Source organism: Haemaphysalis longicornis, unplaced genomic scaffold (assembly GCF_048455015.1).
Source record: "Haemaphysalis longicornis isolate Haplotype H1 unplaced genomic scaffold, Haemaphysalis longicornis Haplotype H1 scaffold_9, whole genome shotgun sequence".
Lineage (NCBI taxonomy): Eukaryota > Metazoa > Arthropoda > Arachnida > Ixodida > Ixodidae > Haemaphysalis > Haemaphysalis longicornis.
In genome coordinates this window covers 98,994,474-99,016,623 of record NW_027526460.1, presented here as the reverse complement: position 1 = coordinate 99,016,623, position 22,150 = coordinate 98,994,474, and the positions used below count along the sequence as shown (strand labels likewise).

At 44.4% G+C, this 22,150-nt stretch overlaps 1 protein-coding gene across 1 annotated transcript in view; it reads left to right on the top strand.

Moving 5' to 3' along the window:
• The window catches only part of LOC144153815 (uncharacterized), a 309,530-nt gene that overhangs the window by 192,705 nt on the left and 94,675 nt on the right, over positions 1-22,150 (top strand). Inside the window, exons 6-9 of the mRNA XM_077685544.1 lie at positions 1,333-1,404; positions 7,559-7,630; positions 9,538-9,609; positions 10,444-10,515. Coding sequence (XP_077541670.1) covers positions 1,333-1,404; positions 7,559-7,630; positions 9,538-9,609; positions 10,444-10,515 — 288 coding nt within the window. The remainder of the gene's footprint in view (positions 1-1,332; positions 1,405-7,558; positions 7,631-9,537; positions 9,610-10,443; positions 10,516-22,150) is intronic.

Below are 22,150 nucleotides of genomic sequence, written 5' to 3'. Positions count from 1 at the left end.
TTCTTGCCACTGAAGGCATATTTCAGGTGAGTTACGTCGCGGGAAGGTAACGTCTATGCGACGATCAATCGCGAAAGGTTCTCTAAATTCCCCCCTATGTTGAATTCTAACGGGGTATTACTGAAATAGAAGATGGCTTTCTACGAACACGATTTATTGTTTCTACTAGCTCGGAAACCGGCCGACAGAAGATGATTTTTCTTTGTACGAACCATTTAAGGATATACTCTCGTGGAATAAAAGAATCGTAAGAGGTCACGTATCTACGAGAACGCCAGGTTACTCAAACTCCCAAAATAAAGGCAGTGGATGGACATTGGGTATACATGCATGCTTCTGAACGTCTCTACATAATTACGGGCGTTAAAATAGCCAGATAAAAAGTAAACAGAAATTTCATTGACCAGGGTAACGGAGATGGAGTGGTGCAACATAAGCCCTGAGGGACCCAAGAGCGTTGCCGTGCACCTTCCGAAAAAAAAGAAGAACGTGATGTTGAGAAACATGATAAAAGCTTAGGGCACCCAGTAAAGATCCCCGCGAATTGTTTGACAAGAGGAATGCTAAGAAGACGCGTGGAGCATTATCGGCCTCAACATGGCCCCACAGAACAAATGACAAAAAATAACAGGAAGTTTGCAGTTGTGAATAATGAAAACGTCGATAAGATAGGCCACCTGGTCGGCATCCATATGCAGCAGCAAAGGCACGTAAAAAATTGGGTGAGCTGTAGCACAACGGTGGTTCTTCAGCATCTCGTAAAAATCTTGTGTTGTAGGTGCTCAGTGGCTTTCAAAATGGTTGTTACCGCCGCATGGAAGCGTAACCAGCGTATCATGAAGCTTCTCTGGTGGAAGCGACAAGTGATAACGCCCATGTGTTCGAGATTTCGGCACCGGTTGAAGATCCCCAGGTGGCCAAAATTAATCCGGAGCCCACCACTACGGCGCGCCTTCTCGCCTGTGTAGCGTCGGCGCGTTAAACTTCATAATCAATTATTCAAATGCGCTTAGGCGAAGTGTAAAAGGTAAATAAGCTACTAGAGCGGCGCCTTATTGTGAGTTGATGGCGATTTTTTGTATAGGCTGCAATCTTTCTGTTCAACAATGCTTGAAACTGCGGTTCTGTTCAAGGGTGTTTTCGCCGATACTCAGCACTATTCTGTTAAATGTGTCTTCGATGGGTGTTACACATGCACTGAATTTGTGTCTACATACCACTCTATCAACGCTTGTGAAGGCTATTCATGGTAATCACAAGAATATTCTCCAAACAAAAGAAACACCCTCCCGACAGGATTTTTTAGGTAAACGCGGGATTTTTTATTCACAGGGACATCTCTGGGAACTCATTCACCAGCCTACAAAAAGAAGACTTTCCTGTAATGCAGCGACTAACCATTCTGTAAGTACTTCTGAAAGGAGTAGAAACTTCTTCGCGATGTACGTGATATACGCGATAACTTTTCTGCACCTTCTCGCTTTGCTTTTCATGGCACGACCATTGCGTCATGGTTTCGCATTTTTATGAAGTGTTTCACTCATACCTTAGTTTCAGCTGGCCCATTGTAAAAAAGGGTTCAATCAGAACGTCGTTGATAATTTATCCGCACTACCAATCTCATCATAGTTCGTTCGGGCTACCCGAAATGCGGTTGGGCTCCCTTCAGTCCTGGAAAGTATATTGGAAAGCAAAACTTCTGTTGTGCTTTCTCAAAAGCGGCAATAGGTAAAGTAGACCTGCAAATAGTACTTTAAGGATTTTCAATGGTGCAGGTATATAGAGAGAACAAAAATTTCGACCTATGGGTAATTGTAGAATTGCAGGCATCAATCTGGATTTTGGCAATATCAAACGTGTTTGCTGCACCTTGGTGAAATGTCTGGCGATAAACAAGGTGATAAGAGTTTGCCTGCCAAAGTGTTAACTGCTGATTTCTTCCACCCTCCCGATCGGCCCGCAAGAATATGTAAACATGTGTACTAATGTAAAAAAAAAACTGGCTCTACGCAACCATTTCATTTTTAGCACTAGTTTTCGGACGCCAGGCCGGGGGGCTTCGGGAAAAATCTTGGTTTTTGACGTTTTGTGTGACTTTTGACAAGGTGTGAGAAATTTTAGGGTAATTTCACAAGCTAATACTGAAGTAGCTGTAGGAATGATAATGTTGTGATAATTACGAGAAATGTACTCTGAAATATATCGTAGAGCAAAGCTCGTCATCATGTTGGAAGCAAACAAAATCGGGTTGCCTAGTGCGATCCTTAGGTTCGGTGCTAATTTGAGGTGTAATATAATTACTTCAGTTTCAAAGGCAGCTCATAGTTTATTTCAAGTCTCAAGTGGTGTAAAAACAAGAGAAGCAAGATTACTGCGAAGAACAGTGATTCAACCCGTACATCCCGTTGTAGTTTTTTTGTATGGCCTTTTTAATAGAGATGTGGACGCCAGTAATAAGCGCGAAAATAACCACTGCTTTTCCTGTAATGACACGTAGATTTAAAAGGAAAAATAAAACTAAAATGGTTCCTCCGGCTGACGTTGGCAAAAATTGTGACTTTTATCTTGGCGTAGTTTCAGCCCTCTTTCTAACACCTGTTTTACTCAACAGTATCAACATGGTACGTTAATTTGAAACAGCTTTTTATGTAGCAAAACTAACTAAAAAAAGGATAACATTGTAATAACAGCCACCGACTAAGTTCCGGGTCTCTTCGTTGCCCTTATTTAAATATCTGCTAATAGCTGCGCCTTGTAACTTGTGGCTAACCCCATCAGTATTTTCCTCAACACATGAGCTAACCGGTGCCCCAGTTTCAAAAAAAAAAAAAAAGTTGGGAAAGGAACGCAGAAAGCTGCGAAGCTCTTTTAACCCAAATGTAAATAGTAAAAATTCAGCTGTGGCTTAGCTTGGCTATGCCAGGATATACGTAGCATAAGCTAAGGTTCAGCAATCCAATCCAATTCAATCCAATCTACGCCACTCCAGTCCCATCCAACCCAGCCCAGTCCACTCCAGTCCAGTCACTGCTCCTCGCACATTCGCAGCACGGCTCTTCAGGAACCACGCGAAACGGCTATCAAGCGGCTGCGGCGCAGCGTCAGACTTGGCTACTGCGAAACGGAGGGGCACAGCTGGACACGCGCCGGCGCCAGTGCGTCTGCTGCGGCTATGGCGTCACTACTGTGGAATGCGCAGACCGGCGAATGTGCAGACCCAATTCTCTGCACATCCTTAGTCCAATTGGATTAAATTTTCACCAATCCAATACAACCCAATTTAATCCAATACAATGCCATTTCAATCCAATGCAATGTTACTCGTGCTTGCGCAGCACGGCCCTTCAGGGTCCACACGAAACTGCTCAAGCTCGGTCAGTGTAGCTTTCGCGACAATAAAAACACGTGTTTTGAGCTTGCTCACCGCTCCGAAATTCCGTCACCCCAAGCAACACAATAACAATGCTCGAGAACACGATGCTATGCTTTGTTTATATTTCTTTCACACATTTATTTTAATGTAATTAGTAAGTACCAATGAGTGCTATGAATTAATCCCAGAAGTGTATTTTCGAAGTTAGTTGAAACCTAAGAATTCCGCATTCGAACTATCCGTGAATTGGAAAGAGCCAAGCTTCGCAGAAATTGGGCGCGTTTTCACTGGAGAAATGTGTTTGCGTCCGACAAATGGTTTCTTTTTGTATAAGCCTGAACTCAAGTACGTGTCAGAATATCCTCACCATCGCACAATCCCCAGAGTTTAGATCTTCGAAACAAGAAGGAACATCAAAACGTATTCACTTCGTGATGTCCCTTCCCCTTAAACTTTCCTTTCGCAGCTTCTCCGGCCTGTAGAATAATGCCAATCATGGCACAAGCTCCCGCTAGTTTTTTTACTACACCGAAAAAGGCCTGCACTTACAAAATAAATGTTCCGCGGTCTCCTTTCCTAATCGCGCGAAGCCCATTCATACGTCTTCAAATCGCTTCATTGCGTATGATCGTTTTTCGTAGAAGTGTCAATTGAATTTTCTTGAAACAGTTGCGATGGCATACTCATTGCCTTCTCGCTTAAAGTGATCCCCTGCGTGTTCAACATAGTGGAACTATACTAGTTACGTTATTTCTTCCGCAGTGCCCACAAGTTCTAAACTGAGCGCTGTACAATGTCTTTAGGCCTGCAATACTAATAAAAGGCGATTTCTTTCCATTATATGCATACAAAAGGAAATTAGCAAGAGTGGTTGTAAAAATTTCGAACCAGCATAAAGAAATTGTCAGCAATTAACAACTGAAATCAAAGAATCCCATTTCAAAGTGACAAAAGCTGTCGCCTCGCAGCTGATCTCTCCGCGAGCCGTTTAACTTACGGTCAACCTGTTCCTGTGTCGCACATAGGAAAAAAAGTATATTGTTCCGGATGCACCCCCAAGGTTACTCAGTCTCCTACGGGCTTCTAAAATGAAAAGCTCTTGTCTATAGTCTTAACGGCGCTTGTTTGAATTGAGGATTATTCTCGGAGCATTGCTGGTTGATATTAGCTAATGAGCCGTATTTTTTCTCGGAGGTAAAGTGAATGGCCGAGTTCTGGGAAAAGCAAATAAATGACGAAATCTTTTCCCTGCGTACCAATTATGAAAGCCACTATGTGACGTTCAAGTACGAGGGACGAGAGGGGTTGTACCGCCAGCGCTTATAAAGGCGTGCAGCCAGCGGCTGCGCCGACGGTCACCTTCTTCCTCCGTCATGACACTGCTGTTAGAAAAGATAACTATGGCAAACTAGCCAGCTCGTAAAGTACGAATGACTGCAGGCAGATGTTTGTGATATATTGGAATAATTTGTGCACGGTATGTGAGATATTACACGAAAAAGTGTCAAAAGCACAGCGTTTTAGAAACCTGGATTCAAAGCAGTAAGTAAACAACATACCAGGTTTATGCAGCTCTTAAAGCCATTTTCACCAAGACAAGTAACGGACACAAGGACTGGTCGTGGCATTTTCTTAAAATGGAGACTTTTGGTGGCGCCAAAAGAGGGTGTTTTAAGAACGAAACTACACGTTTTCTTACAGCATCATTTATTGTAACAAACGAAACAACACCTACAGTAAAACTCCTAGAGGAGGGACTGGTTAAAAATGTTGCGGACGTGCACTGCCACAGGCATACGCGCTCCTTATGAACCCCACAAGGCGTACGATGGCGCAAGAGATGTGTAAACGGTTAAGAAATACAAAAATAGACGAAAATATGCACGCATGCAGGAAGTGTGCGAAATCGCGGAGGGGATACCGCTTTGTCGGTTTCTTTATGCCGTATACACTGACTAATTGCAAATAGTTGTGGATGTTGTTAAATCTAAGCAGTGAATGTGAACTATACGCAGCTAGTCCGGAAGGAAGGTTTCCAAGAGAAGTATTGGACCATAAATTCGCGCAACTCAAACAGCAGCATGGCCGATGATGGCGGTTGTTCTTAGAAGCACCATGTTAGGATCACATGATCGTCGCACCACAGAAGATTAGCGCGTCAGTGCTCCTGCATGCGCGGCATTGTTGCACGATATCTGCTCGATAGTCGCCGTATTTTATATAGAATGCCTCTGTTGAGTGGAGAAGCGAGTTCGGTTTTGTGGTGCAAGTGGTCACACAAAAGATCTAAAAAAATTTTTATAAATGAACAGCTGGTCGATTCAAAGCGCAGACCGTTAACGTACAACTTTCAAACACGCAGACAACGCACCAGAAGCAGACACACACCCGTCTAAGAAAGGCGGTCAGCTTTTATTCGACCGAAGTGGGAATGTCATTGCATCCACTGCATTGCAGTCGTGGAAGTGAGGAGTTAGTTTTTGTAATCGATTCGCTTGAATTGGTGCTTTCTTTTTTGCACTCTGACATTGCCGTTTTCATATAAAAATCTCCAGCCCAGGAAACAGCGCTATTTCATCGACGTCAGCCACAAGAATGGAAGTGGTAACTTAATTTTATACACAGCTGTAACAAAGATTACAGAAGATTTCATCTTAAGACGCCCGTAAAATGCTGAATTTTTACCGGTGTGAGTCAAGAATGCGAATAGTCGCATATATGTTTGTGCGAAGAGTCGGCGAACTTGCGTCCTAAGCTCAGCAACAGCACCTGGATATAACCCGCTACACCACAATATTTCTTTTCAAAGCTGAAGCCGCAAACCGAAGGAAGCAAACCGTTTGGTCCAATTTTATTACCTGGCTTAAGGATACCGGTTTCCCAAACTTTTTTGTTAAATTGATTTTGAACTCGTTTTCTTGCCTCAAGTTTTATTTTCTGGCTGATGAATACCGATTTCCCATTTTGAGCAAGATCAATTTCGGCCTTACTTATCTGTTTTGCATGTAATTGTACTCTTTAATTTAAGGGTACTCCTCTCCCAAAGTGTTGAAAATGACTTTTGGGCTTGTTTTATTAGCGTGTTCTACATTTTCGAAAAAATACCCGTAAGAAACTAACGCTTTTTTTTCGATTCTGTGTTTTTTATAGCGGACGTATATCTCCGGACAGAACCTATAATTTAAAAGTTGGTTATGACCACGGATATTGAAATGGCGTTACGTCAAGATCAATATTCCTGCATATGTGAAAGTTTAATGGTTTTTTACAATTTCAACCTGTAGGCACGAACCAATTTTAGGTGGCTTTGATTATCACGTACATTAGGGTTGGAAAGGACTGGCGGGTCGAGGTCTTGCGCTCTGGCTTTCACGAACTCGCAAATTCTAGACATAGTGCAGCCAACGGACGGTTGCGCATCTTATATTGTTTTTTATTGCAATTTTGCCACTTTCTTAAGCTCAACTGTATATTGGCGCTCCAGATATATAGCGAAACCTGCACCATCCTCCACCTCCACCTGCCCGAAAGGTACAGAACTGCTAAGCGTACTATTGAAATATGCCTAGGGAAACATGTGAGACGCTATGGCGAATTTTCTCTTATTCCACAAGGAGCATTTTGGCGCATGGGGTTTGGTGGTTTTCACTTGGACAGGTGATAGGGCAGGCAGATGTAATTTACTTATTTTATTGAGCTTCATTGTAGCCTTAACAATTGTCACAACAATCATATTCTCTTGGGGAGCTAATTGAACGCAATTTCACAAATTCGCTTTATTTTATAGCGGGAGTCATTCCTTCTGTAGTAAATAAATTGTAACCGCTCTTTGTATAAAATATACACGACTAAATATATCTTTATCAATCTTTGCCTTTTACTTCTTTAAAAAGTTATTTTTAGGTGAAAACTTAGAACTAATAGCATTTGCGTGTTACTGGAGCCGTAAGTTTGAATCACCAGTGTGGTATAGGTTAGAATTGTGGCGTTCTATTTTTCTTCCTCGTTAGCATATTGTCAGGTCTGGGCCGTAAGATTTCGAATATAAAAAACTATGGCTGCTTTATCGGCTTTGCGCCCGAAATTATATATGTTTTTCCAAGCATAATTTCTGTGTTGTACGAAATAAACTGTCAAGAGTTCCTTTTCAACTCCGGTGCGTGCATGCCTTTCTTGCTTCCACAGGGTGCTGTCTTCGTCTGGAGTAAGAAATTTGGGTGAAGATGTCTTTGGAAACCTGCCAAGGTTGAAAAGCGTGTGAGTATGATTCCGTAAACTGAAAACAAAACGCATAGTAGCACCAGGCGCGGAACCCCTAAAAACATGGACTGCAGAATAAAACCTACTCAACGATTTTCTCCGCCTTGACTGTTGCCCTTTCGCAGCAAGGATGAGTCGACGTAGCAGACAAAAATTTTGGGTGCCCTAATTACGTAAGTACGGGCTAATGTTTTGCTGACGCCAAGCGCAAATCACCTCCAGTGATAACAGCAGTTAAAATCAGTGTAAGTAAGCATAGGTTCGAGAGGCAGCGCTTGGATACCCATTGGTTCGCTTACTGTCGTTTTGTCGACTGCCAGTGTAGACGTTTGATGGGCTGCCCCAGAGTAAAACTTTTTCTAGATTAAGCAGTGTTCTTCACATTGGCAATAACAAGCTCTTCAACTACCGCTATTTTTATAGGTGTGAAAGAATTAGTTAGGGTCATGGACCAGTTGCGGGCCTTAGTTAAAGGCTCTCACTCCCACCAGTTGTCAAGCATGTATCCGCAGGCTTTGACCACAGAAACTGAAATGTGACTTCAAGTTGTGCCCCTGAAGAGAAAAATGCAACCTAAAATACGACCTCGGATCAGCTACCGAGAAACATATTCGCGGAAAAGGTAGTGAAAAAGTCGACGTCTAAGTGCACGCACCTTCTGTCACCAGTCAGGTTTATAACTGGTTTATGAAAGGAAAGCCAACACGTTTTCGAATGAGTTGGCACTATTAAGTGATCGGAATTGGCACTCAGATTTGGCGCCCGCTTTTTCGGTTATTTTAGAGATGGGCACCGCTGAAAGACATCATTAGCATAAGGTATAGGTTATTTTTCTGGGGTAACAACTGCAAATGCAACCTCGCGTCATATGTACTGGCTATTTCGCGCTCCAGTCTTGCCGCTGTGCTTACCCTTCGACGTCGCGTTGTCTTCTTTTTCGCCCTTACAATGAACACATAAAAACCCGCAGCTTTAACGTTTGTTCTGCATGTCTCCGTGTTTTTGGCAACGCCTACAAGCACGTATATATATTATTTTAAATGCGAAGATTGCATGAGAGGTGTGGGAAATATCTTGCAAGAAGGGTCAGCATCAAATTAGAAAAAAAAACTCCTCATGAGCTGATTGTTACTGGCCAAGGCTGTTGAGAACAGGAAAGTGGGGGAGGGGGTTCTATGTTTTGTCCGTAATGTGCGTGGCCGACTGGAACACGAGGGTGAAAATGATTTCTGCTGTGCAGTGTAAAGTATAGACTAAAATGATTTATTTAAAATTAAATGCCTGATTGTGTTTGTTGTATTCGCGTTTTAAATATACAAACCTGTTTAATTAGGCCTTAACTGATTCCCTCTGCATTTCTGGGGGCCATGTTCGTCGTAGTGCCATAAAGCAGAAATGCAGTATGCACAGATCCCAGAATTGGCTATAAAAAAACAGTGCTCCGAAACTCAGAGAGTAATAATGGTAAGACTACAGTTATTTTTGCATGGACAGTAACGGAGGCAACGCCCTAAATTCTTGCTTCGTTCTCGCTAGCCCCTTGCCCGAATAATTTGCAGTTTAGGACGGGCACTACATCCTCAAGTATTTGGTGATCATTTACAAACTTTCTTTTTGTAACAGTAACACACGGGATGCAAGTGACAACAGAAAGGCGGTGTTTGTTCACAGAAAAGATCCAGGCGCATTTGGACGAGGATTTGAGTGTTCTCGAGAAGATTTTTGTGTACCTGGAAGCGACCCGGAAGCGACTACTGGCTTTCTTCACCTCTCTGGTTGCGCTTGCGCATGCCTCAGAACGTCTATGACTTTATTGCAGCGTAAACGCCTAATAACTCTCTTCCTTATCCTTTCTTGTCTTCAATTCTCCATTGCACACCCTATCCGTTAACTGTATTATGCAGGTACCTGCGGGGCAACGAGATTTCTCAAGTTGCAGCGAACACCTTCATTGGTTGCAGCAACCTCCGAAGTCTGTAAGTTTTTTTTTTTACTTTTGAGCATGGGGTTGAATGCAAAAGACCACAAAAGATTTTTAAGCAGCAAGTAAAAACTCCGGGTTAAGGCGGGAAAGACACGTGAAAGATCGCTTTCCAGTGATGTGTAGCCGCGACGTCCTACAATTGCCTTCTGGGAAGATATTAGATTAAGTTTCTTCCAGAGGTCACAATAACGCAGGCTGGTGGCTTGTTGACAACCGATGCCCCTGTAGAAAGAGGGAGCCTCGAATCATCATCATCCTCATCATCATTAGGTGAAAGAAGTGGGGCTTGGTTAACCTGCTGGAGTTTCTGCTGTCAGGCCCTTCGACGGAAGATCTAGCCTTCTTTAGTACGCCGTGGTACAATGTTCAGTTCTGGTTGATTTATTAGGTGTATGACTTGGTAATCAGCCATTTTATCGAGTGTAATAGAGAAACAACTGCGTTTGTATCATTTGATGGGATGTCACATCAGCATTTGGATGATCATGTGTTTGATAACTAGCTTATCTGTGTTCAGATCTTGATACGAGGAGTAACGGCAGCAAGCAATCACCTAAAAAAATTCAGTACCCCTAGTAGGCCTAGAACTGATATCTCGGGTTTTAGAAGAGCATGCAAAATTTATCTTTTGGAGACAATTGCCTTATCACATCTCATTTCTTTCACGTTTTTCGGTGCTTTGTTACTTTCTTACATTTTTCGGTGCTTTGTGAGCCCAAAAGTACGTAATAATAAGTTTTTCTCGCGCTAAAAGTCATAGCCTAGTTTCTAGTTAGGCTTAAAATCAGGGGGCCTAATCAGCGTTGTTTTTTTTTTTTTGTTTCAGGTACCTGTCTCACAATCCTGTTCAATCAATATCACCTGATGCATTTCGGGGTCTGAAAGCACTGCAAACACTGTAAGTGGCTTTTACATTTCAAATACTCGGGAACAGGAAAAAGAATGACCGATTTTAAGCTGAAGTGTGGCCAATATATAACTTAAAACATTAAATTAAACATTCTGGATTTTGGATAGGGCGAATTATTTTTGAGGGCGTTTGGTGGTACTAGTACTCAAAGAAACGCTACTTATTTACAAAAGTACCTATAAATATCATTACCAGCGCGTTTTGGCCGTCCTCGAAGCTCGCGTCTGAACACATTTGCTTTTGTTCTTGATGCCCCATTGGTTGTATCGTGATGCGAATAATATATGTTGTGGCGAACCAATTCCGGCAGTTGTAATAGGTTCTCTACCGCGAAATATCAATTATACGCGAGCGTATGGGCCTTCGCTTTATTTGAAAAACGCACAATTTCAGTGCGCCTTATTTGAAATACCGAAAACATCGGCAGGTTCTACCTGAACAAAAATTATTCTATCAAGGTGACGGTAAAACAACAAAAATACACGCAAAGCGTCCAGCTTGGTTGAACGTTACCTTTTTCTTTCTCGCGGAAATCAAAGAGCAGGGCAAGAAAGAGAACTAAAAGACACATTTGAAAGTTATCCAGAGATGTCGCTTTGTAGTTCGGTCAAACAAGAAAGACAAACCTGCAACTAACTCTGGTGGGAAGCTCTACTGAAAGAAATGTGCGGGTGCCAACAAATGCAAGGCGACCGAAGATCATTAAATCAGGAAAAGTGCTTCGGCATGTGCCGGTTGAGGCACGTCGAAAGAAATTTATTAGTTAGTCGAGACTTGAAAATTACACTTGTAACAGAAATGCTTGCTTGTACTAGCAGCAGAGAAGCTTTCTTGAACTCGGAAACGGTCCTGCGTTCACGTTTGATTGCTCCTGTTCGACAAGACGCACAGTAAAGGACAATGTCACTGCCTTACTTGTCGGCCGCTGCTCCAGGCGAGGATGCCGAAGAAACGAAAAGAAACTTTGTTATAAACAATTCCCTTCAATTTTTATGCTTATGTTCTCTTAGAAGCGCCTCGCCGCGCATGGTAATCTTAGGTAGTGTTTTAAGGGAAGTGCGCATTCACACCCAGTTTCACATGCCCGACCGGCAATCTTGTCTGATATGATGTTACCTTGCAGTCACAATCCCAGACAATTTTTCTTTCATCAAAAATGTTCTCGGTATGAATCGATGTCGCCAGAAACGAGAGCCCTATAGATAAATACATCCAGGGCAAACGCCACGGCATATCGACTAGCGACGATCGTCTGTGCACGTCACTTTGCTGAGTGCTCCACGACGTCCGTGTATCCTTTAAGTTCATTGCAGAGCACAGGTTTCATCCCAAAAAACGTATCCCTTCAAGAACCATGCACCATCTTTGGCCCCACGATATCTAGTGGAGGGGCTGGCTACGCACCCTTTATGCTCCCTACGCCATTTGGAAGCCTCCAAGCTATACCTAATCATGCAGCCGACTGTAGCTTAATGGCAGAGTTCGGCCTCCCGCCAAACACGACGCAGAGAAAGACGGTCGCAACCGGCACCCTCGTGCGAGAAGCCGCTCCTCTCATCGTCCTGCAACCGCCTCGGAAACAACAGTCATTCCGGGGTTCAGTGCTGAAGACCCACAAATGTGGCTGGAGAAACTGGGACGCGTCAGCATTTTCAACCGGTGGGACGACGAACAAAATTTAAGGCTTGTGTTGTTTTGTTTAAACGATTCTGCTCGAATTTGGTTCAGGAACCACGACAGGTCCCTGAAGACATGGGCTTTTTACAGCAATGAGTTCCTGTATTTATTGGTCGTGCGGAAGGAAGGATCCAGGATTTTGCTGCAAACTTGAACACAACACTCCCAAAATCGTTTACTCATTTTTTTGAGAACATGGAGAGTGAGGTTGAAGTTTGGGCAAGTTGGTTGACCATGACTAGGACAACAGCGCAGAAAAAACCAACGCGCACAAGAGGAGGAATATCCGCAGCGCTGACTGCCAAGTGAATGAATGAGGGGCTCGGTGAATTAAGACAGAATAAGGGTCGGCAGTCAAGAAAACCAAGGGGGGAATGCGGTAGGGCATGGAAACAGATGAGTTTTTTGAGTCAGAAAGAAAGCGGTGAAAAAATGCCCGCCGGGTGGCATCCGAACCCACGATATCCAGAATACCATTCTTGTGCGATGAACACTACGCTACCGGTGGGGCTGTTTCCCCACCACTGTCTCGGGTATTTATGTTAAGGTATGTTTTGTTTCCTGCGCTTGGGGGTGGTAGCCAGTGCCACTCGGACTACTGGGGTTTAAGGGGACCTTCTTGTTAACCCTCGGGTCGTTACTCGAGTGCCTACGACATGTAGAGAGTGGTCGACCAGCGTTGAACCCTCTTAAGCTACCTTTGGCACCAAGACTGCCAGAACAGAGGCCCTCTGCTATGCATGTAGCAAATCAGAAATGGGAAATGAGGGGCTCGGTGAATTAAGACAGAATAAGGGTTGGCAGTCAAGAAAACATCGGAAAGCAAAGGGGGGAATGCCGTAGGTCATAGAAAGAGATGAAGAATTTTTTGAGTCAGCAAGAAAGTGTTGAAAAAATGCCCACCGGGTGGGATCCGAACACACGACCTCCAGAATACCGGTCTGGTGCGATGACCACTACGCTACCGGCGGGGCTGTTTCCCCACCACTGTCTCGGGTATTTATGTTAATGTATTTTGTTATGGCAGTCTCGGAGCCGAATGTAGCTTAAGATGGTTCAACGCTGGTCGACCACTCTCGACATGTCCTATACACTCGAGTCACGGCCCGGGGGTTAGAAAGAAGATCCCCTTCACCCCGAGTAGTCCGAGTGGCGCTGGCTACCACTTCCAAGTCCAGTCGACAGCGAAGCTTTAATACCGCCACTAAAAGATTCGTGTAAGAAAAATGTAGCCCTCTACAGACGTTTTTACATTCTCTTTCCGTACTTGTCCAGGTGAAATTACTCGCAATCGAGTATACGGTTCCACATAGACCCACCAGTGGACGGCGGCAGGTTGCATTTCGTTAGCCCGAAACACACGGTCGCGGCTATCTTGTCGTCCTTCATTAAAGAAGTTGTATGCGCCGAACGGCCGTAATGTTTCCTAGTTGTTCACACAGTACAACATTCGTGTGCTAATAAGTTAAATCAGCGTCAATTCCGTGGAGGTCGCAGAGCACGCAGCCTAAACGATCAGATCCCTGCACTACTATAATGTCAGACAAAAAGACAGTTGATCATTTTAGCCCCATACAAAAAAAATCGAAGCTCGTATCTTCAGAAAAATATGGTTCAAAACCAAGCTTTCTTTCATGCAAACTGAGTCTAAGTCCAAAATTTAAACTACTTCGATCGCGTCGGAATGGCACCAGCGGATAGACGACGTATTCATAATGCAAGGGCCTCAGTTTCGATTCCGACCTCGGGAAACATTTTTTTTCTTTTTATAAGCTTGATGTGTCTTTTTGGAAACCCTGTCATAATCCTGTGCCCTGCCATTTTGTAAAGTGGACCTCCGTCTAATGCGTTTTTGCGTATGGTCGACATTACTGAGACGAAAAAGAACGCGGGTGGGACTGCCACCGCTTTCAGAACCGCAGCCACCTAATAACCGCTGCGGGTACTATTAAAAAATTTTAGCGTGATTCGCCAGCACAACGATGTTATTTCAGAAACAGCTGCTAATTGCGGCTGCAAAGCCGTGCGGGTGCTCCGCTAATTAAAATTTTCACTTGGCGCTACCACGCGTGGAAAACAAAACAAAAAGAAAAACAAAGAGCTTAGCGGCCCGTTTGTCCCTTCCGTCCAAGCTGGTCATTTTATGCACGTCGTATTATGAGTGAATTATGGTTCACTTGCCCGGAACAAATATGCTTTGTAGCCCGATTGTGTTTATGGTGGACCGCCGAAACAGCAATAAAGCTTACCTTGTAGCAGCGCATAAGCGCAAAAGAAACATAATTGCCAGTCTCCCGCAATCGTCTTCCGGGAATGCTATCCCTTCAGTAGCATGAGACTGGCTTGGAGAGCCTTTCATCTTGATCACAACCGCGCTGCTTACCCGGATGTCTGCTACCAGCAAACGAGGATTCCGGTGCTGTCGTTGCCAGGGTCCTTGAAGAGCCACTCCAGATGATTCGGCACTTCATCTAGGCAGAGTGCATTATCGTTAGCGGTAATGCCCCCTTGTTTCAATCAAATACAGAGAGTAGATACTGCAACAATGAGAATCTCAGCAAGGAAACAAGGAAAAGTTGCAGCCTGAACTGCCCTCGCCAACCGTCTTTGTAGTTTTGCGTGTGGTTGCCAGACTACGTCCCGACCTTGTACTCGCGATTACGTTTGCTACGCTCGAACGGCAACGTGGATACTCTGACCTCTATGTCAACACAATCTTACTGACAAACAATTACCAGAACCACCAGACGGAGCACCTATTATGTACACATAGGCTTCTTCAAACTATCTATGTCACTGGCGGTCATAGGTAGCCAATGGACGTACGATTTTTATTGTACTAATCATGGGGGTTGACAATAATTACGTGACCAAAAACGCACAGCTGGAATGTTCTGAGAAACAAATTTTCAGACAGATAGACCATACGGCTAAAAGTGTGGACAGAGAGAGATGGGACTACGTAGATGTAATTGAATACAGAGACACGAATTTAGTGTCTAAGCAATTGCGGTACCGGCCATCGTGCCGCATCGTCTTCATTAGGAATTTGCCGCTCAGGAATTCCTTCAAGAGCACAGCTTCCTAGTTGAGAGCTAAAATAGAAAACGTTAGTGGCAAAGAATGCTTTAGGCCACACAGAAATATCGCCCGTTATTTGTTGTACGCAGAAAAAAATAAAGGAATGAAATCTCAAAACAAGCATTAATTTGCTTATCAGCTGTGCGGATATTTTTTAGAAGTTTGTAGCAGGGCCCATGAACAGAAACATTTGATGGCGAAGAATGCTTTGGTGTACCGAAAAATAATGAGGTATGGCGTATCTAATTCCTTCTACATGAAAGAAATCGAAAGGAAACTACACCAGCCGGCACGAATTTGCGTATTCACGCCAGAGAAATTTTGAGAAGTTTTAGAATCATCCCGCCGTCCAGCAGTGAACATGATAGGCTAATGGGGTAATTTTTGAGAACTCACCACTATTAATTTGCGCTGTTTGAATTCCTGATTACGTCACACGATGGTTGAGGTATAAAATTGATTTTTGCAGGTATACAGCCCGTCTAAATCGTCAAATAGAAATTGGAGGGATTGTAGTCCTAACCAACCCTTATTGAGCAAGAGCGGATTTGGGATTAAATTGCAGATTTGTCAATATATATTTGGACCCTCGAAATATTTTTATTCGGAAATTGTTTATTATGTTGCATGAGCGCTCAGATAACAAACTGATTCCTGCTCAAATTGTTGGCGCTTCCAATGACTACAGAGTAATTTCGGAGTTTGTACTAAACAGTGCCGATTGGGCCGAATATTCTATTAGTGTCCAGTTTGGTGTTTTACGGGATGTGCAATTAGCGGTAAACACATGCTTATATTGCCCCACCCAGACATCCACTTTAACAAACGTTAGAACCTGTAAACGGGAGGTGTGCGGACTCAGAAGCTCCTGAGTATCACCCTGGAGGAGCAGTAACATAATTGAAGATTCCTTTATTGCTCGTACAAACCACACAGAATATCTACGGTAGCATTTACGCTGCATGACCTCCTACACAAGGGTTACAAACTTTTCAGTAGGGCAGGTTGGGTGAACTGGTTGTTGAATATGAAGAAAAGGGTAAAACGGGCAGGGGCACACGGCACATCATCATTATCAGGATAAGTGGTTCGATCACATCTAATAAAGAAGCAGGGGTCGCTATGCCTAGGGCTCGGGATCCTGACTCGCGCTAGTTCCCACGATATCTTTGGTGCCGAAACCCGGGACCGAACCAGGGATTCGTGGTAGCTTCCGCGACACTGGCTTCAGATTCTTGCTTTGTGTCAAAACAGCAATCTGGTCAGGCTATGAAATGGCGTCGCACTTGCCGTTATTTCTGGGCCTACAAATACAAGCTCGTGGCCTGCTCCTAAGTGTTCTATCCACAACAAAACTGACACCATACAAGTGTGAATGCGGCCACATTGAAAGCAGCATGTACGGCACATTTTAACTCATACAGTACGTTTCAATGTCCCCCCAGGTACGTGAACTCCGTCCTGATCACGTGATCTTTTTTTTATGTTCGCAATGAACTTCTAGTTGTCACGTCCTGATGCGAAAACTGAAAAAAATTACACCATCTTGCCGTAGGGGAACCCTGAGCAGTATGCAAAGCTGCCATGGGGTCGATTCAATTGCCCATTAGTTTTCAGTTCCTCGTTTCCGTTAGGTTGAGGTACGGAGCTACCGTTATATTTACAGTTTGGTTTCCATGGTAACTATCACACTTTTCACTTACCGGAACTACGAAATGGGAAATTGCGTCGAGCCCATGGCTGTTTTGCATACTACTCAGGGTTCCCCTACGTGAAGATGGTGTAATTTTATTAGATGCGACGGGGCTATGTCCCTCCCTTCTCGTTGCGCCGTCCACACCCCCACTGCGCATGCTCGGCTTGCTGAACGCCCGGTGGTGTCTTACCCTTTAATGGCTCCTGGAGCGACAGTGTTACCGGTGTCTTCCTGGGCCGGTCCGAGATGGGCCAAGCATGCGCAGTGGGGGTGTGGACGGCGCCACAACAAGGGAGGGACATAGCCCGTACAATGAGATGCTGGAGCGACAGTGTTGCCGGTGTCTTCCTGGGCCGGCACGAGACGAGAACGCTTCGCCTTAAAGGGCTCCAGCCCCAACCATGAGATGCTGGAGCGACAGTGCTGCCGGTGTCTTCCTAGGCCGGCACGAGACGAGCACGCTTCCCCTTAAAGGGCTCCTGGAGTGGCAGTGTTGCCGGTGTCTTCCTGGGCCGGCGGATGGACGGACGACGGGCGACGGAGCCGAGAGCAAGAGATGCTTTGCATCTAAAACAAAATGCTTGAAGAAACAGAAAGATACAGGTTAACGTAAACCACAACCACTTCGTTGCCCTTGGTGTAAACAACTTAACTCGGTGTTTTATAGGCGATCTGTGACGCTACGATTTTGAACCACAGAATGCATGCACAGAAGCTGTACTGTTTTTCTTCTGTGAACCGCTTGTAGCGCCAGATATTTCAAACAGCTATGTAAGCAGGCTATATGCCCGTGTGTTTCTGTACACTTTTGGGTCAGTGTCATCCACATCATCCACTACAGGGGTGTGAATACCGTCATCATGGACCACCATCAGTGCCATAATCAGCCACACCATGTCAACTGTACTTACAGAACTCGGAGCTATGCAAGCGCATTTGCCTCACACCATGAAGCAACCCGAACGAAATTGGGCTATCTTCACAGACTCTAGGACTGCTCTTCAGTTTGTAGCGTCATTCAGAAAAGACCAGCCTGTGCATACCCTCCATCTCAAATCATTTCAAGCCCACCATCATACAGCCGTGCCGTGCCGTGTCCACTCTGAGACAACTTGCAATGTCAAGGTGTACATTTCTACATCAATTGCGCATGGTCATCGAGCACCGGAAATATTTATACCTCTCTCCAGGAAAGATGCTTCTGTTCTTGCATGTAGCTTGGCATGAAATATCCGGCATTCAACCAGGACTGAGGTATCACATCATTACGTGTCACTATATTCTATCGATTGAAACTGCAAAGTCGGTGTGACACCTGAACTCTCGTAGCGGGAAGAAGCAAATATACATCACATGCGGCTGAACGTCGCATACACGCGCAACTTCTTGTTTAAATAGAAACCGACCACGTCGACAATCTGCCCACTCTGCGATGCGCGCGAAGACTTGTAGCACCTTCTCTGTGTACGTGCTCTATTTACTGCGGAAAGAGCTCCCGTCCCAGTGGCTTTGAGACTGCCGCTTTCCGTGGATATACTACTGAAGGACGTTGAGGTCTGTGCGCATGTCCCAAACGACCAGTCTCTGCAGATAACAGGAGCCATTCACGCCCATCAACTTCTTCACCATCAACCCCGTAATCTCTATCCTTGTTATCACATTCATCCAATGTAGCAAGCTAGGCAATCTACCCTGGCTAACAGCGCCTGACTTCATTAAAGATCGTTGCGTTCTCTCTCTCTCTATCTATCTAACTCCCTACCTGCCTCCTTCCCTCCATCCATCCATCCATCCATCCATCCATCCATCCATCCATCCATCCATCCATCCATCCATCCATCCATCCATCCATCCATCCATCCATCCATCCATCCATCCATCCATCGCTCTCTCTCTGCGTGCATTCACCTGCCATCTTTCCTCCTACGGTCCCACCGGTAACATATTCATTACGTAGTTTAGCTGTAGAAGCCAAAAAAGTATGATTGCGGCCTGCGGTTTTTAACACCCAAGCGTTAATGTTCCCACAGCTCTTCCGGAAATCGGAGCTGGGGCGGAAAATATCTTATTGTAGTGAGAGTTTACTCAACCCTAAATCCCTCCCTGATTTTAAATACTTCAGTAAAAACAGTTTCTTATCAAACGCTTTCACGTAACATTCCGTCGATTAAAATGAAGTATAGCTACCAGCTAATTTATGAGCTTTATACTTAGCTATAGCAAGATGGGACCTTTCAAACGCATAGACGCGCTTTTTTCATCCGCCATAGCTTTTGTTCTGACGTGTAAAAAATGAAGCCATTTTCGCAAAAAGATTTCAAAAACGCGATTTTTATAACGAAGCGTGATCCGTGGCTAAAATACCCCGACGAACCGTTTGAGGGACAGTATTTTTTTTTGTTTTTTTTAAAAGATCATAGCCTTCCTAGGGCTACCTAAGCACAAACATATTGAACTCGCTTACTGTCACTGTGTCACTTGAGTCACCCACCCTGCCAAATATCAAAAGAATTTGTGAAGAAGAAGTATACGTAGTCAAAACCATTCCAATCTACAGAAAATTGTGGCGTGCACCACACATATCAAAGCTGGTCAGCAAAAAGAAAACAGTACGCATATCATTAGGAATACATACTAAGACAACACACAAAATTAGGGTTATTAAATAAATAGGCGTAACGTTCCTATTAATAAAACTCGCCAAGAATGGTGTGAAAGAAACCCAAGATAGGAGTAAGTCCAAAAAAAGCTTTCCAGGTGTGCCAAGAGCAATCGAAATAAAAGGTCCCAAGAGGTGGCGTGCCCGTCGTGAGAACAAAGTACATTTTAATTAAATTGGGGAAACTTCAATTGCATGTATTAGAGAGGACGAGGAGGGGAGGAAAAGCACCTGATGGGCGGGGGAAGGGGGGGGGGGCGAGAAGCGGATTCTTACGAGGCAGACACGGCAAAAGACAATCGACTTTCGACGCATTCAAGACGAAGCAGAAAGATAGGCGGCCAACGTTTCCAGATTGCATTGTGTTCTATGTTCGGAAGAAATGAAAAATGTCCGTAAGGTTTGTGTTTTTATCAAGAGGGCACAAACCGTCTATATTTGTTGTACTAGTGGCAACATATTTTCTTTTGAAAGGAAACACACCTTCGAACTACGAGCACAAAATAAATACAATCAGGCAGATTATTTTTTCTCAAGAATCAGGTTTGAGATGGAGAGGATGCACATCCCCTCCATCTCAAAAGTAAATGCAAATCACGGTCATGATGCCTCGAAGAAGAGTGGTTGATTTTACATTTTACAAAGAATATCTTGTTTCATATGATGGCTATGGGGGTTGGGTAGCCGGTTAAAACCCGGATCACCAGCAACGTGAAAGAATCACTAATATTATAGTATTTATTTGCCTTCTCTGAAGTGCTGTCTTTCCTTATCTCATTCGCATTCGTACCACCATTCAACCATTCACTTTCACCATAAATTCTCCATGAATTCCTTCATTCCACTATGAATACCCACCGACTCGGCCAGCTATTCGTTTTGTTGCATTACATTTCACCGTATTGAATAATATAGCTACCTTTTTACGATATGCCCATCTTTTTAATTGTTTAGACCCCAAATAGACGTTTAGCGATGTTTCGGTAGACCGCCAAGCGCAATCGAACCCGCCTCCATTGGGTTACAATATTCTAAGGAGCTTATGAAAGCAAGCAGCCGAGCACGCGAACGCGAGTGTGTTTCAAGTGCCACCATCGCCGAAGCGTGTATGGACGCGTCATCTACTCGTCGCTTTCCAACGGCCAACGTGACGCATCTCACACCAAGGCCTTATAAACACTGGATGTACAAATGTAGACTCCTCGTGGTATTTGGTGAAAACTATCGAAATAGATAAATTGCACGGACTCACAATGTTGTTCGCAGATGTTGCGATCCGGAGAGAACCTGCATTTTGCTGTAGAAATCCGTGCGTCTGAACAAATTCCTCGAAGCCCTTACGTCTGCTGATGTGATTCAAAGACACAGCCTGGTGATACTTACCTCTTTACAGCCACATCGTATTTTCGCCTCTTTCTTCGCTTTCTTTTCTGTGTCTTTTGGCGCAAATTACTTGGACCAGCTTCCTTATTTCTTATCGCGCGGTGCGCTGCATTCGACAAATTTTACGTTTTTAATTTATGGCTTTGTGAATTTTGGGAAGTGGGCACGCCAGCCCCTTCCCGGGATGTGTCCGTGCCCCCAAGGTACAGAGGAATCGAAGGAGAATACGGGCGTCTGCGTGCCATTAGGAGAGGAGCTCAACGTAAATACTGCATGTCTCGACAGATGGATCATTACAACTAAGCGAAGCGTGTCCTCGCATAGATGCAAAAGCAACTACAAAAAGTTTCTTTAAAAAAGTGGAACAAATTTTGCCAGTCGTTGTCGCCGTTCACTGCAAAGTCGAACGTGTGGAATGTTGTGCGTGCTTTTCGTTCATCTGTCACCCAGTTGCATCCTTTTCCATCCTTGGCGGTATATCGTAATGTGGAGGAAATCTCGATCGCGGAAGAATTTTGCGCGGAACTAACACGCGCTAACAAACCTGCCAGCACGTGTCTGTACACAGAATGCCTTGCCGTCGAACGTGCTACCATAATGGAAGAAGCCATGATTTCACATTCCCATGATTGGAACAAGATTTCACATTAGGGGAGTCGTGATCAGCTATGACACGCATTTGTCAACGGACTGCGCCAGGACCTGACGGAGTACCGTATTGTACATTTCTAGATCTTTATGGACGCAATACGAGCCTGTTCGAAATGTACAGCAGAATTTGGAGATGTACCCGCCGCGGTGGCTCAGTGGCTAAGGCGTTGCGCTGCTGAGCACGAGGTCGCGCGTTCGATTCCCGGCCGCGGCGGCCGCTTTTCTGATGGAGGCGAAAAGCAAAAACGCCCGTGTGTACGAGATTTCGGCGCACGATAAAGATCCCCAGGTGGTCAAAATTAATCCGGAGCCCTCCACTACGGCGCGCCTCATCGCCTGCGTTGCGTCGGCGCGTTAAACCCTACAATCAATCAGAATTTGGAGATGTGAATGGGTTCTAATATCTTGAAAATGAATAGATTTGGTAGCTCTACTGAAACCAGGGAAAACCTCCATGGTACTAGAATCATTCAGAC